Source organism: Cherax quadricarinatus, chromosome 1, assembly GCF_038502225.1.
Source record: "Cherax quadricarinatus isolate ZL_2023a chromosome 1, ASM3850222v1, whole genome shotgun sequence".
NCBI lineage: Eukaryota > Metazoa > Arthropoda > Malacostraca > Decapoda > Parastacidae > Cherax > Cherax quadricarinatus.
Genome location: NC_091292.1, coordinates 28,809,403 through 28,826,902, shown reverse-complemented (window position 1 = coordinate 28,826,902; position 17,500 = coordinate 28,809,403). Strand labels below are relative to the sequence as shown.

General features: G+C 40.9%; 1 protein-coding gene across 9 annotated transcripts in view; it reads right to left on the bottom strand.

Moving 5' to 3' along the window:
* The window catches only part of kug (FAT atypical cadherin kugelei), a 913,302-nt gene that overhangs the window by 324,383 nt on the left and 571,419 nt on the right, over positions 1-17,500 (bottom strand). For all 9 annotated transcript variants that reach the window (XR_011394610.1, XR_008406862.2, XM_070104239.1 and 6 more), the window contains exon 4: positions 13,291-13,397. Coding sequence is in view for 7 of the 9 variants with exons in the window: in XM_070104239.1 (XP_069960340.1) it covers positions 13,291-13,397 (107 nt within the window). In the remaining 2 variants the exon portion in view is untranslated. The remainder of the gene's footprint in view (positions 1-13,290; positions 13,398-17,500) is intronic.

Below are 17,500 nucleotides of genomic sequence, written 5' to 3'. Positions count from 1 at the left end.
TTGTCCAGTTCTCTCTTGAAGACAGCCCAGGGGGGTCTATTAGTGATTCTCCGTATGTATGAAAGGAGGGCGTTGAAAAGTCTTAGTCCCTTCAGACTTACTGATTTTCCCTTAGTATACTCACTGAACCTCTGATTTTTATTGGAGGTATTTTGCACCGTCTACCAAGCTTCATAATTTCATGAGGAATGACTTGTGTATGTAAGGATGAGCTGCACACCTAGGGCATCTGGAGACTGCAAGAAGGGAAGAAAGGGAGCTCATAAACAGCACCAATTACTGTCTGGTGCTGGGAAGGTGAGTGGTGGTGCTGGGAGAGGCAGGGGTACAACTCAAGGACGGTACTGCAGGTAGCCAGGTCTTTCGCTTGCCATCTGTTGCTTCTGTTGCAGCTGCTGCTGCTGCTGCCACACCTTGTTGTCACCACCCTAGGCACCACCACTCGCATGCACCCACTACAATCAAGGTCAAGCACACATGCCACGGCTGTAACGTACGTACGTATGCCACCGCAGACTGCACGTGCACCTCCTAGCATTGTATGTATGCATACAAGAACTACATATACCCTGAAGGTTATCTGAAAACTATAGTTAGTTACTATTTTGTCCAAGGCACATGTCGATTCGACACTAGGCCTGTTGTATATGAGTGCGTGCGTGCGTGTGTGTGTGTGTGTGTGTGTGTGTGTGTGTGTGTGTGTGTGTGTGTGTGTGTGTGTGTGTGTGTGTGTGTGTGTGTGTGTGTGTGTGTGTGTGTACGCGCGCGTGTGCGCGCGAACATACACCCTGGATCGCTGTACTTCCCTTGTTAATGTTCCCACACCTCATCACTAAATGCAGGTGCTGGCTCCCTGTCCACGCTCTGACTTCTTGGTAAGTTACTCTCAGTTCTCTTTAATTTACAAAATCAGAAACACATCATGTGGTTCGCATTCGTCTATACGACAGTGTGCGGGGCTGCAGCAAGACCTGTGTTCCCTAACACACCGTTCACTCAGGATGTTTGTCACATACTCCATTACACACAATGGTTTTCAAATCATACTACAACACACAGGATGATTTAAATCATACTACATCATGCAGGATGATTTTCAAATCATATTTCACTATACAGAATGATATTCTGATTTTTTCACCAAAATCTCTGAGAGTCTTCGGAAGCAAGATTGCTAATCACATGGAATCTAAATAACTGCACAACCCAGGGCAGTGTGGGTTTAGAGCAGGTCGCTCCTGCCTCTCACAATTGCTTGACCATTACGACATGATCTTAAATGCAAAAGCCTTTGACACATACGTCCATGGTGTAATAGCTCACAAAATGCGTGCAAGAGGACTAACTGGAAAAGTGGGAAAACGTATATTCCATTTTCTAACGAACAGAACCCAAATTGTTATAGTGAACAGAGTGAAATTGGAGATTGCCATAACAAAAAATTTTGTTCCTCAAGGCACAGTACTGGCCCCATATCCACCATAGACTGAGACAAATCATAGCACCATATCGTCCTTTGCAGATGATACTAAAATCTGTATGAGTGGCATTCCTCGGAGACGCAGTAAACCACAAAGCAGTGAGCCACTGACAATATGATGTTCAATGAGGAATAGTGTCAGCTACTCTGTTATAGAAAATTGAGGAAATAAAGACTGGAACGAAGTATAAAATAAATTCGAATCAATGGAGCGTAGGGCTAATGTGAGATACCTGGGAGTGATTATGTCAGATCTCACCTTCAAGAATCTCCAGTGTCGCTGGATAACTAGAACCTTCAAAACAAGAGATGCCAACCAATGATAATAGTCTTTAAGTCACTTGTTCTCTCTAGGCTGGAGTATTGCTGTACTCTATCAAACTTCGTTCAAGGAAGGTGAAATTGCAGACTTAGAGAATGTGCAGAGAACCTTCACTGATCGCATAGATTCTGTCAAGCACATAAATTACCAGGGAGGTTTTAAGTCTCTCGATCTGTACTCCTTGGAACATAGGCGAGAGAAGTGCACTAAAATGTACACCTGGAAAATTCTAGAAGGATTGACCCAAAGTTTGTACACACAAATCATTCCCCATGAAAGCAAAAGGCTTGGCAAATGGTGCAAAATACCCCAATGAAAAGCAGAAGTGCAGTGAGTGCGCTAAGTGCGATGGGGCCAAGATTTTTCAGCGTCCTGCCTTTTACATACGGGGAATTATCAACAGACCCTTGGCTGTCTTCAAGAAAGAACTGGACAAGTTTCTCAAGTCAGTCCCTGATCAGCCAGAGTCTGGTGCTAATGTTGGACTTCGTGTGGCTAGCAACAACAGCCATGGAAATATAAACACATATGCAGTATAATGTGATCCTTTATTGAAAACGTTTCACCCACACAGTGGGCTTTTTCAAGTCACACACAGATCCTGTGTGTGACTTGAAAAAGCCCACTGTGTGGGTGAAACGTTGTCAATAAAGGATCACATTATACTGCATATGTGTTTATATTTCCACTGTGTCGGTATTTGATACCATTTATTTCCAACAACAGCCATGTTGATCAAGCCATCCATCATAATGGGACGAACTGCAAATCACTTTTAGTGAATGCAAAATTTCTTATAATGGGCGACAACGCGCTGTAGTGGCGTAATAAACCTAGATATCACCAGGCTAGTGAAAATACAGCTCAGAGGAAGACTAAGAATAAACCCAAGTTAGTGTACCTGTATGGTACACGATACCGACAAGACGAAGAATTAGTCTCGCGTGCAACATCTGGGTATCTTTATTTGTAGACATTTTATCAATATAATACAAGGACAAAGTGGAGAATGTAGTGGCCAAGGTTAGCGAGCACATACCAACGCAAAAAAACTCTAGCTAAGGCCATACATCTCTAATTAAACTAGATTTATTTCGTTGGGTGTGTCTTAGTGCACGGGCGGGACTGGAACAGTGCGGCCTAAGTTGATAACTATTAAATACTACTATCGTTGAAGATTTGAAGGGAATCAGACGAGGCATTCACAAGTCATTTGGAAACTTATACAGATTTCTTCATTTAAAGTGGTTAATTAGAACACAGACGAAATTTAAATAAAATCTTTATGTCCGCTAGAGTGTTGACTCTCAGAAGGCTATGTAGACTCCAGGTACGTAGGTAGGTCACAGGATGATTTTCAAATCATACGTCACTCCACAGGATGATTTTCAGATCATACTGTCACCTGGAATAAGTTAAAAAAAAAAAAAAAGAGTAAATGAAATGTGTCAGCCTGAGCTTGGTGCCTCCCCCCCCACCTGATCTACTTAACTATTCCACACGTCACCAACAAACTGCAAACCCAGTTTTGGTTCCGCTCTGTACCGTCCTGGGCCATCGTATTATTATTATTAAGAGGAAGCGCTCAACCCGCAGGCGTCATGCAGCAAGACTCTTGAAAATTAGCGAGTTCATTCTGCCTTGATACCTAGATCTTGACTTATTCAAGATTTGGGGTTCTTTTGCAAAGTTGCTTCTTGCTGTGAAAAGTATACCTGAGATCGGTGTCGAGAGTTTTTCCAACTTTACATCTCAGTCTGAGACCGGACTTCCTTGTCGACTGCCTGTTTACCCAGGCTGTTGCCTACTGGAGGCCCGCTGGCGTACACTGCCATCACAGCCTGGTTGATCTGCCACTTGACAGAGGTAGTACGAGTAGTACTGTTGTATTGTGTTTTCTGACGCAAGTACACTGTGAGCTCCACTTTGAAACAAATACACTGTGAGCTCCACTTTGAAACAAGTACACTGTGAGCTCCACTTTGAAACAAGTACACTGTGAGCTCCACTTTGAAACAAGTACACTGCGAGCTCCACTTTGAAACAAGTACACTGTGAGCTCCACTTTGAAACAAGTACACTGTGAGCTCCACTTTGAAACAAGTACACTGTGAACCTCCACTTTGAAACAAGTACACTGTGAGCTCCACTTTGAAACAAGTACACTGCGAGCTCCACTTTGAAACAAGTACACTGTGAGCTCCACTTTGAAACAAGTACACTGTGAGCTCCACTTTGAAACAAGTACACTGTGAGCTCCACTTTGAAACAAGTACACTGTGAGCTCCACTTTGAAACAAGTACACTGTGAGCTCCACTTTGAAACAAGTACACTGTGAACCTCCACTTTGAAACAAGTACACTGTGAGCTCCACTTTGAAACAAGTACACTGTGAACCTCCACTTTGAAACAAGTACACTGTGAGCTCCACTTTGAAACAAGTACACTGTGAGCTCCACTTTGAAACAAGTACACTGTGAGCTCCACTTTGAAACAAGTACACTGTGAGCTCCACTTTGAAACAAGTACACTGTGAGCTCCACTTTGAAACAAGTACACTGTGAACCTCCACTTTGAAACAAGTACACTGTGAGCTCCACTTTGAAACAAGTACACTGTGAACCTCCACTTTGAAACAAGTACACTGTGAGCTCCACTTTGAAACAAGTACACTGTGAACCTCCACTTTGAAACAAGTACACTGTGAGCTCCACTTTGAAACAAGTACACTGTGAGCTCCACTTTGAAACAAGTACACTGTGAGCTCCACTTTGAAACAAGTACACTGTGAACCTCCACTTTGAAACAAGTACACTGTGAGCTCCACTTTGAAACAAGTACACTGTGAACCTCCACTTTGAAACAAGTACACTGTGAGCTCCACTTTGAAACAAGTACACTGTGAGCTCCACTTTGAAACAAGTACACTGTGAGCTCCACTTTGAAACAAGTACACTGTGAGCTCCACTTTGAAACAAGTACACTGTGAGCTCCACTTTGAAACAAGTACACTGTGAGCTCCACTTTGAAACAAGTACACTGTGAGCTCCACTTTGAAACAAGTACACTGTGAACCTCCACTTTGAAACAAGTACACTGTGAGCTCCACTTTGAAACAAGTACACTGTGAACCTCCACTTTGAAACAAGTACACTGTGAGCTCCACTTTGAAACAAGTACACTGTGAACCTCCACTTTGAAACAAGTACACTGTGAGCTCCACTTTGAAACAAGTACACTGCGAGCTCCACTTTGAAACAAGTACACTGTGAACCTCCACTTTAAAACAAGTACACTGTGAACCTCCACTTTGAAACAAGTACACTGTGAACCTCCACTTTAAAACAAGTACACTGTGAACCTCCACTTTGAAACAAGTACACCGTGAGGCTCTACTATGAGTCACATACACTTGGCTGAACCACTGCTCAGAACATCTACAAATCAGGAAAAGGTTGTACGTAGTTTTATTCCATAACAAACATTTCATATCTGTGTTCCTTGCTTCATTCGCAAAGACCACCTGTTTAGTGGACCACCTGTTTAGTGGACCACCTGTTTAGTTCGGCACCTACAATCAGCTGTTGATATCAATTCCCATGGAAAGGGGCTCTCTAATCTCCTCCTCACCTGAGTGATACTTGGCTTGACCAATTACTTACAGTTCACCCGTAGTTAGCTCTGTAGGTCACTACCCACCGGCCTCAGGCCAGGCTTCCTGACCCGAGCAGCCGGGTTACAGGTGATGACATTTCTCTTGAAAGAGACAGCGTTACAGCTGCAATAATTCATTTTGACCTGGATTCAAATGGCGTACTGCCGACACAGGTAAAGGAAAGGCAACGGTTGCTGAACAAGCGTTTGTTGGGACAACGTTTTGCTCTGAGTAGTTTGGAAAGCCGTGTATAGATTGATAAAACTTTTTTCAAGTTCTGTCAAGTAGGGTCACTGAAGCTAAAACTTTGGGTTGATTTACAAATTCGAGCTTGATAAAGCTGTACGCAGAGCAGAACATTGCGCCAATAAAGTTAGTTCTTCTGGCAGTCATTTTTCTTCATCGTTATCACTCACGTGAGAGTGGTGGTGCTAGACATCCTTCTCGAGTAGGTGGCAGACTGTGCTCCACCTTTCACTCTTTTATTTGTAATCTTTCAAGCTTATATTTATATGGTTACTGATTCCGTTATCTCATTTGGTTGTTTTGGCTGTTTATCGACAATATGAGGGTCACTGAGGCTGCATACCACCTGTACACCAAAAGTCAAGAATACTTTAAACCCTAAATTGAGGATTTAAGTAAATATTGTGTATATACACCTAGACGTACCTCTCTGAGCATTAAGTGAGGCATACACTAACGGCATGGGAAATCAGTAGCCCACATACCTGGTCTGGGACCGTGCCGCGGGGGCACTGACCCCTGGAAACGTCCTTCAGATATCCAGCAGTAAAGAAATAACAAATATTTTCGGTCTATTGGGGACCCAGAGAAAACATCTGAAATACTTTGAGGCGTTCTTAGAGGTCTTGAGTGTTTTATTGGCTGTATGCGGGCAGTAAACAACCTCCGTATCTTGTGCAGCTCTGAGATCACTACTGCTTCGAAGCAGTCAACTCCGAACAATATTCTAAACGAGAGAGAGAGAGAGAGAGAGAGAGAGAGAGAGAGAGAGAGAGAGAGAGAGAGAGAGAGAGAGAGAGAGAGAGAGAGACAGCAAGAGTGATTTGAACAGTGTCACAATTGGTATTATTGGTCTAGAATATGATCATGATTTCTGTAATATGTCAAGCGAGTTGGTCGTGACAGTAGTAAGCTGAAAGTGAGAGGGTAAATTTGGTGTTAAAAACTGTGTGTGTGTGTTTAAAGCGGTGGATAAGAAAACGGTTATATTGAAACTTAAAACTTTTCTACTTGGCTCCAAATGTCATACTGCCGCCAATACTAAAGAAAACTCTCAGTCGCGGGCCAAACTTTATCCAGGCATTGTTCTGGTATAAAACTTGTTCCGCAACGTATGTCTTTTCTTCACTTTTCGACTTAACAATCGGATCACATGTATCGCTTCCTACAGAGTACGGGAAAAAATAAAACAAACTGAATATAAACAATGAAACTAATGAGGAAACTAACTAGAGGGAAAGAAGCATTAACCACCTGGTAATATCTTACGTCGAAACACACTGTTGTTATCATCTACAAAGACAGATAACTAGAAATTTTAATACCAGAGATGGCAAGCAAGTATGATACTTTTTTTCTTTTTTGAAAGTACTGTACTTGATTTTTTTTTAGAATGGAACACTGATGAACACTGCACGACCTTTCAATGGAACACTGATGAACACTGCACGACCTTTCAATGCAGATGGATCCTGCGGATCTGGAGAATGTACAGTATAATTTCACTCTTCATATCAAATTAAAGGCAGAAATCCTTGGGATGCCTAAAATCTTTCACGCCTGGAGTGCTGACGAGAAAATGTTTTACACCTGGAAAAAATATTAGAGGAAAAAGGGTGAAGGAACAGAGAGCGTAAAACCACATTCTCATCTAGCTTATTCCACTTTTCTACCACCCTAGCTCATTCTACTTTCCTAACAACCAAAGACTGAAAAAAAATCCTAGCATTACTATGCATTATTATTCGGCTCCGTCATGTTCCAGTGTTCCTGATCAATCAGTACCTATTCATCCTGTCCGTTTCTCCTATTTTTGACAACCATAAACTTTAATTTCTTTATCTTCATATATCGTCTTTTTTCCTCGGTTTCGTGACTGGACTGTTGCAAACCTTTGGACTTCACTCTTTTTCGGAACATGCTTATCAAATGGAAACTTCAGATCCTTGTTGACTAGTCCATAAGTGTCCCTGATGTCTTCTGGGCTTTTTTTTTTTTTAGTTTCTAAAGCCCATCCTGAAGTTTGCCAGCCTTGCATGGGCTGTCCAAATTATTATTTTAATATACATCTCTAGTCATTGTGGGTTAGCGCTTCTTTTTTATTATAATAATAATAATATACATCTCTCGCGATATTTGAGATTCGTGCTCCTCGAGTTGTTCATTTCACTGCTGCATACAGTCACCCCTCATTGCCAAACATCTCTTTCTTAGCACACAAGGAATTGCGTTTTCAGAATCGTGCCACATAAATTGGCGATCTCGTGCAGCCATACGCCAGAGCATAGTAAATGCCAGCTCCGCATCCGGTGTTACCTCACGTAAATAGCACTCTGTGCTGTGTTACCACACGTAAATGGCACTCTCTGCTAAGTCACGAGAACCGCCTCCATAGTTACATGATGGAAGTCGATGGATGGAAGTTTCATCAACCTTGTTTTAACGAGATTTATTATCGACTTGTCCAAGGAAATAAACTGCAAGGCCGAGACCATTTTTTCACGTTTGTTCTCAGCTATGTACTCGCTTTAGTCGGAAATTTGTATAGCAAACTAGCACACGTTTCTGGCCTCACTCCTCCGCTGGGCTATTCTTGTGTCGTGCGGGAGTGCCTAACGTGATACAGAGGTCGCCTGGGAGCACTGAGAGCAGAGTTATAAGAGCTCCTTTTGCATGGTAGGTGAATTTCTCCCTGGTGAAGATGTCTATTCATACTTACACTATCTAAACATACGACTTGGCCATTTCTCAAGGCCTGGAGTGACGGGTACAGCGAAGGTCAGTGTGGTTAATGCAAGGTGAGGAGGAGTTAACGACCCAGCGTCTGACGACACTTGACTCATCCCAGGGGACCCATTATCAAGGCTCTCCTCCAGGACCTGAACGACGACGGCTGCGAAAGAGGTGAAGGATGGGCTGGATGAAGAGGAGATAACACAGAACAGAGTACGACAGTCTTGCCGGACCAAGACGAGAGTACGAAGACGCCTCTAAGGTCAAACCCGAGTCCTCTTCCCGGCACTAACTTACAGCACTACTCAAACTCAGTATATCAGTTCGGTTGATAATTAATGGACTCTAATATTTGGAGGAGGAAGAGACCAGAGCTACCTGAAGAATATTAAGTCAATGAACACAGTTTACACCAACAATTATCCGGTAGTGAGGAACAAGAGTGTGCACAAGGTATTTTTTCCAGGTGCTCTGCGGCGTAGGTGTGGGCAGGTGATAATGTTCGGTCTGGAGCTCGCATAAAACTAAGTGCAGGTGCAGAACACTCCGGCTGGGATATAGTATTATAGCCTAATGTAATGCTGCCTTATTACATTGTGTTCTATCATTATCTTGTTGGAGTTCAATAACCACAGCTGCACTGAGTATACGTATTCTGGGAAGTAAGTAGTGGTAATTAAATGGAAGTTAGTGTGGGAGCAAGTGGATGTATCGTAGAATTAACCACATTGCTACCAGTGTTACAACGCTCACCACTTGGTTTTTGCCACTATTCTGCCTGTCTTTACATGGCTCTTTCAACTTATCTAAATTACCAAGATACTCAAATGCTGTGAAGGTGTACTTTGTGTTTGGTCTCCACGGTGTCACACACATACAAGGGTCACAGACACTCAAGTGCGAGGTGAGGTGACGCTTGTTTACATGCTCACTGTATATCGCTTAAGAACGTCGGACGTTTGCACGTAAAAAATGAAAAAGTGATAGTAATATTGTAAAATATATCTTCGTTGTTTGAGCGACGCTCTGCAATGATCATGAGAATAAAAGTTATGGATAAAGTTTAAAACCAAATTTATAAATTAACATTCCCACTCGATCTGCAACTGTATTGTAATTTAACGTGAATTGTAGAAATATCGCGAGGCTCCTCACCTCCAATCGATATACAAATTATAAACTCGTCCAAAAGAGCACAAAAAACGTTACAGTGAACTCAATTAGTACTATACATGAGTTTGATAAATTATAGAGAGAATTACATCCTCAAAAACCAATCATTGTAAATCGTATACTGTTCTGATAATCTTTCACCCCCTGCCCAAAACATCCTAGTGTTTGGTTATATCTTTTTAAAAAATCTATAATTAAAGAAGGTAGTAAATGCTGTAGTGGCAGAGAAAATCCCAGGAACCGTTCTGATGAACAGCCTCACACAGTCGAACTGTTAAGTTTGACTAGGCTAGAAAATACTCTTGACTTTGTTCTCACAAATGAGAATCTAGTATGGAACATAACGGTGTTGAATATAGCAAATTTAGACCACAACTTTATTGAAGTTCAGACGCACATACACACACACACACACACACACACAGGTTTTGAGCAGCTAAAAACAGTCACAGGGAATTTTTCAACGAATTCAACTTCAACAATAAATACATTAATTGGGGGTCAAATATAACATGCAGTGAAGATAGCATGAATAACAACATTTAAGACAATGTCTTGAGAGGATAAGCTCAGTGGTACTAAAAATGTGCTACAGTGTTTGACCATTAAAAAAAATATGAAATATGCTATTCAGAAAGAGAGAGATGCTCCCTCTGCACGAAAAGGCGCAGAATCACTGAATTCAAAATTCTTACACATTATCTAAAGAAAGAAATATGGGTTCGAGAGATAGAGGAAAGATCAAGGGAACAGAAATACTCACTAATGAAATTGAAAGAAACCCAAAATGCTTTTTTTATATGCAAATTTTAGGGATGGGGGGGGGGGGGAAGAGAACATACAATATCGGACCCCTTGTTTAAAGAAGATAGAACTTACACTGATGACAACAAAGAAATAAGCTGAACTTTGAAGTCACAATATGACACACTGCTCAGTAAACCTTTAATCTGTCTACAGATTGACAATCCAATTAAATTTTTCAAGAGAACCAAAACAGCTAAAATCTCCAAAATATCTGATATAACCCTAACTCCCACTCGACTCTGCATGGGCCATTAACAGAACTCCCAGGCACTCTACCCTAGGCTCAGACTGAATTCAATGAAAATTTAAAAAAAAAAAAACTTGCGTGTCTTAAATATCCTATGAAGACGGATGGACACTTCAGCCATTCCACAGTTATTACAATCACGAAAAATGCCCGATTCACAAAGGTGATAAACCAAAACCTATAGACCGACTGCTCTCACGTCACACGTCAAATTTTTTGAGAGTCTCAGGAAACAAGATTGTTAAACAAATAAATTCACAACAATTTCACAACCCAGGGCAATATGGGTTTAAAGCAGGTCACAATTGCTGGACCATTAAATATTGGATACACCGGAAGACAAACAAAATGCAGATATGACTCACGAAATCGTAATGACACGATTGCAAACAAACCATACCACGGGCGGGATTGAACCCGCGGTCAGAGAGTCTCCAAACTCCAGACCGTCGCGTTAGCCACTGGACCAGCTACCCACAATAAGATTCGTCCAACTAGGTATATTTCTACACCATAGGAAGGTTAGCATAGGCACCACTGTGACCACAAATGCAAGTTGACGGCATTGAGGGGACTTGAGCTAGATTTCGTCACGGCCACGCTAGCTGGAGATTCGTCTGTAAAAACTTGCATTTGTGGTCACAGTGGTGCCTATGCTAACCTTCCTATGGTGTAGAAATATACCTAGTTGGACGAATCTTATTGTGGCTAGCTGGTCTAGTGGCTAACGCGACGGTCTGGAGTTTGGAGACTCTCTGACCGCGGGTTCAATCCCGCCCGTGGTATGGTTTAAAATGCAGATACAGTGAACACACATTTTGCAAAAGCCTTAAACAGATTTAATTATGGTGTAATAACATAGAAAATACGTGCAAAAGGAGACAAATTTGATTGTTAATCTTCTAAGAAAATGGATACAGAGTAATAGTCAGCAAAGTAAAATCAGAGACTGACACAGTAAATAGCTCTGTTTCTCCAACATAGTACCTACACCAACTTTCCTGCCCAGTCTCGTATAGTCTTTGAAGGGGATATAATTTGTATGAGAGTGGAATCCACTGAAGGCAGCAAATCTCGAAGTTGATATTAATCAGGTTTTCCAGTGGGCCACAGAAAGCAATATGATGTTTATTGAGGACAAATTTCGTGTACTCTGGTACAAGAAACCTGAATAAAAAAAATCTAGCAGAGTATAAAACAAACTGAAACCATTCAATATAGCGGAAGAGAAATGTGTGGGACTTAGGAGTGATAATGTCAGAAGATCTTCCGTTCAAAGATGATCTCAGTGTTATCACAAATGCAAGGAATTTTTAGCCTGAATAACTAAAACCTTCAAAACAAGAGATGTCAAGCTAATTGTGATACAGTTTAAGCCACTTGTTCTTTCTAGCAAAGGAATATTGCTGTAAACTAACATCAACTTTTCAGGCAGGGGAAATCGCAGCGCCGAAGAATGGACAGAGAAAATTAATATCCTAAAGTTTCTTGAACTGTAGACCTTGGAATGTAGGCAAGAAACATGTATAATAATTTACACCAGGAAAATTCTGGAGGAATGTATCCCAAATCTGTACACCGAAATTACTCCCTGTGAGAGAAAGTCTCGAGAGATCATGCAAAATACCTCCATTGAAAAGCCTGGGAGCAAGTACCCACTAAAATATAACTCAACTGACATAATTCACTAACTTTTAAACACACTTGCAACATCTGGTTATTGTAGATGTTTCGCCATCCAGTGGCTTTATCAAGACATAATTATATCCTAGAATCTGTATTGATAAAGCCACTGGATGGCGAAACGTCTACAATAAAGATAACCAGATGTTGCACAAGTGTCTTAACTTTCATCATGTCAGTATTGTATACCTTTCTTGCATAACTTTTAAACACCCTCCGTTCATACATTAAGTGAATTACCAACAAACCGCCAGCTGTCCTCAAGAAGAAACTGGATAAGCTCCTCAAGTTCTTGATTAGTAAAGCTGTGGTTCCTAAGATGGACTGAATGCAGCTAGCACCAACAGTCTTCTTGATCAAACCATTAACCAGGAGGCCTGGTCTGGGCCGAGGCCGCAGACACCCGGAATTGTGGCCGGATAAACTTCAGGTAAGGACCAGTGTGTCCAGCGTAGTAACATCCTGATGGTAGTATAATGTACGACTCGAATGCTCTCTATGCGGCTGTAATCTAGACACTAAACACAAACATAGGTATGCAAACCCAAATAGGTAAACATACACACACTGGAGTTAGCACAGAAGGGTAAACATGTGGAAGAAACATTGCACCGAGCAAATTTCTGCTAATATCTTTTCCTGTCTCAAGTAAATGCAAAAAATGCCAGGTAAATTTTACATTCTACATACATATAACATACATTTACCTTGCACAAATAACATCGTCATAAGTTTCTTCCTCCTATGTGCTGGTTATTTGTGTGTTGTTACAGTCACAGTATTGTGCCTTTTTCTTCTTTACATTACCTTAATTTCATTTTCTTCTTTATATTACCTTAATTTCATTACCTAAATTTCATCGCCCCCGCGGTCCGAGACCGGACCACTAGGGCAATGATCACCGAAATCACTGAGAGAGAGAAGAGCAGGATGTGGTACTCACGTGAAGGGTGGCGTGTTTGGGCACTGTGCCGGAGTCCTGGGCTCGCACACTGAGCCAGTATCTTGACACTGTCTCTCGGTCCAACCATGATGACGTGTAGATGGAACCTGCAACCAACACAAACACTGAGTACCTCCTCCAAGCATTTGTTTTATTTCAAATACAATTTCTCACTAAAATATTAGTAAAGGATTTTTTTTTTTTGCCGCATCGACCGTTTTCCTCTAATATAAGGTGACCCAAAGAAGGAAATGCATTCACTAATGTTCAAAAGTTTGTGAACATCTTGATTTAAATGGCCCTCCGAACTTCAACATGCCCGCCCACCCTTCAGAGTGCAGTCACTGCTTACCACCTCCAGGGCTGCAACATCCTCATCCACCTTTCAGAACATCCTTCTCATCTTCAGAACATCAACATCGCTTATCTTTCAGTACAATATTTGTACTTCCAACCTCGAGACCTGTAGCATCCCCAACCATCCGTCAGAATGCTGGCACTGAACTTCCCACCTCCAGAACTCACGTTCAGCTCAACCTTTTCTCCTGAACATGTGCACACGAATAACGATATTTTCACCGTAATATGTATCAGTTAACTTATTTTCCAGGTCAGGTCCTACCTACTCTTGAGGCTGTATATAACATCTGCCTGTACCAATTCCCCATCCAGGACATTGTTTCTAAAACCCCGTGATGCTAGGAAAGTACTTTCTAAAGTATCTATGGGAGGGGAGATGGATGTAGGGAGGGATCGAGGGAGGAGAGGAAAAAAAGGAACCGAAGAAATAGGATAGGATTTTTTTAAGTATTCCCGAAGGGAGATCTTTAAAATGTTGTTCATCCAGTCGGTAAATGAAGTAGAATCTTGAACAATTGGTATGTTCACCTGCCCCATGACAAAAGTTTTTGAACCAATTCCCAGCATCCTGGGATGGCGAGAATAATTTCCAAAATTCTTAGTGGTGGAGCTTCAAACGTTTAAAAATGATGCCTCTTAACGCAACGACGGTGGAAAGTAAAATTCAAATGTGTAGGTGCAGATCTGACCATTTTATGTATAAAACAGTGTAAAAAATTATTCCTGTTAAATAATTTTCGGTTTACCTGTTATGAACGGCTTCAATATTTAATGATTGATGCATCTTAAGGCCAGGATAGTAGACATTAAATTTCATTTGCGCGCAGGCAAATTTGTTGATATAGTAAAAGAAAACTTAGACTGGTTGAAATGTCTCGTAATTGAAGAATGTCTCATCTGATCAGCTTCAAATTTTCACCACTGTGAATGCCATGTTCGGAGCATTTACAGAAACACACGAGGGATGTTTTGAACGGAGAGAAAAAGATAGAAAACTATAACATGTATCGATGTGATAAAATTAATTGGTCACAGGGAGAAGTAAGACTCTGTGAAAAATACTTTCTATTGCACAGAACTGCTGAATTCTACAAATGACACAGTAGAAGTTCTAGGCATTAAAGTTGAAAAATAGGAATCTGGTACTTATCCTAGTACATAACCCAGCGTCAGTAACTGCTGAGGAATTCACAGATTAGTTAAAGAAGATGAATAGCTGTCTGGACAGACTAGAAAATCCCACACCAAATATTTTACTCCTTTGAGATTTTAATCTCCCGCATGTAAAATGAAAGATGGCGCAACGCAACGTTATCCCAGAAATATCTCCTGAAAGGACCCTGGCTCAACAGGGTGCTTCCAGCAGATATTTGGAATACTGCTCAGTGATGACGGCCCCGCTCAAGGCAGGAGAAATATCAACGTTAAAGCTTGAACAAATACCTAACATGTTAATATATATCTGGAAAGTACTCGAGGGCCTGGTCCCAAATTCACACACTGCCATAACATACTGGAGTGAGAAATATGGAAGGAAGTACAAAATAAACCCAGTGAGGAGCAGGAGTGCTGTGTGCACAATAAGGGAACACTGTATCAATATTCGTGGTCTCAAACTATTTAACATCTTACCAGAAGATATCAGAAACACGGCTGGAACATGTGTAGAAGTCTTCAAGAGAAAACTGAATATCTTAACCAGGTGTCAGATCAACCAGGCTGTGATATATGGGGCAGCAGGCTTTAGCAGCAACAGCCTGGTTGACCAGGCAAGGACCAGACGAACCTGGCCTATGACCAAAATTATATAGATAAAGGTAATGTTTGCAGAACACAAGGGTTGTGCCAATTTTATTAAATAAATAATGATAATCAATTTTATTCCAGAACTGAAGAATTCTTCTGACTGACTTCAAAATATTATTGACAATGTATTCTATAAGAAGGATGACAACACATACGTTTAGTACGAATAGCTGCAAATTTGAAATTTTACTGAAATAGTTAAAGAAAATCTTGGAATAGTTGTAATCAGATTAATTACTGAAGGATGTCTTTTATGATCGGCTTCAAACTTTTACCATTAATGGGTTTTATTAAAACACAGACAGGTGCCATATGTACAGTGTCACATGTGTCGTCCTCAATTTTTGTTTCCGTATAACGGCTACAGACTTTCTCCTCTAACAGGCTTCAAAATTTCAACAGTCGCGTATCGTACTTGGAAGATGGTTGGTATATGGAGTAGGTAGACTCCATTTTGTCATATTTTATGTCGAAATGGTATATTTTTTACATAGCATTCTTTTGCCTTGATGCCGGTGATGGGCTCTTGATCCAAAGAACTGGACATATCTTTCCTCTTTCTTGGATCGAATTTGAATGTCTCCCATTCCACAGCCTGTATATGATCCTTATGGGTTTAGGCTGTGTAGATACAAATTTTGTTGAAATTTGTGCAGTAACTGGAAAATGCATCTTCTGGTGGGCTTTAAACTATTTAGTGCTGATGTTTTTTTCCTCAAAAGAAACAATCTCTTGATGTTAGGTTGTGTAAGTTATCACGTGTCAGTTTTAGTAATCAAATTGGTTACTGTGAAATAATTGGAGAATGTTTCTTCTGGTCAGGAATTAGTCACAATGTTTGACTTTATTTGGCTATCCCAGGTTAAACCAACATTTTTTTTCTGCAATGTCTATAACATGTGTGCCCTTAGGTTCATTGTTAAAAATTTGTATGTTACGAACACAAAGCTTGAATAAAGCTTATTTCTTACTGTAATTACTTTCTTAAAAACTGGTGAATTTTATTTAGAGAAAAATTTGGATTGGCGACGTATAGGTCCCAGTTTTTTTTTTTTATGAAACTGGAAAAATTTAAACACTGCTTTTCTTGCGATAATTTCCGAGTGTCACATATGATTAGCCTCAACCCTTCCATGATGATAACTTGATAGTGCAACATCTGAGATGATTCAAGTTTCATATACTTGTGTAGTTTACAATATCGGTCTCTTTGAAAGGTTTCAATTTGACTTGCACTGTGTACACCCTAGTTTACTATTTTTGTTGGAGAAATTTGGATATTAGTCTCCATATGATGACATGTGAATGCTTATTTTGACTCTCTTCAAGTCTTCAATGCTAATATTAAATCGCATTATCAACTCATCCGTCAATATTCAAGTCGCGTGCATTGAAGCACAGAGGGTTGAGGTTATGATATACCTTTCTCGGACCACGCGAAGACTAAGATACATCTAGTTTATTTAGCAGAATTGTATACATTAATAATGTGCTGCTGTCCTGTTCCATATGCTAGTTATACAATGGAGATAAAAGCTCGCTGTGTCATATTCTATCACAACACAGGATGGAGGTAATGTGGAAATTAATGTAGGAATATGTCGCCCTGAGATGGATACTTCGATGGGACAGTGAGGATATATTTGTGATATACCTGTGACTGGTGTCAAGAGTCTTCTTACTCCCATAGCCTGACCTGTGGCTATTTTTTTTTTTATGTTTGCTTGGTTAACTAGGCTGTTGCCTCTGGAGGTCCGCTTCCCAAATATCCAACACAGCCGGACTGGTATGTCACTTGACAAAGGAAATGAAAAGTTTAGTTGCTGCGGCAGAGGTTTTGTTCCAGCATTGCTCAAGTTACTATTACATGGGAACTGCCAGTCCTCAGAATGGTTTATCATATACACAGTGAAGAGGGAAGAAGAGGATTGCTGAGCTCAACTTGTATAGTGTTGATGTGGTAGTCATGACGGTAGCAGTGTGGAGGGGGGAGGGGCGCTCAAGGTGCCGCTATGGTATTCTCATCACACCAGTTATCTGGGCT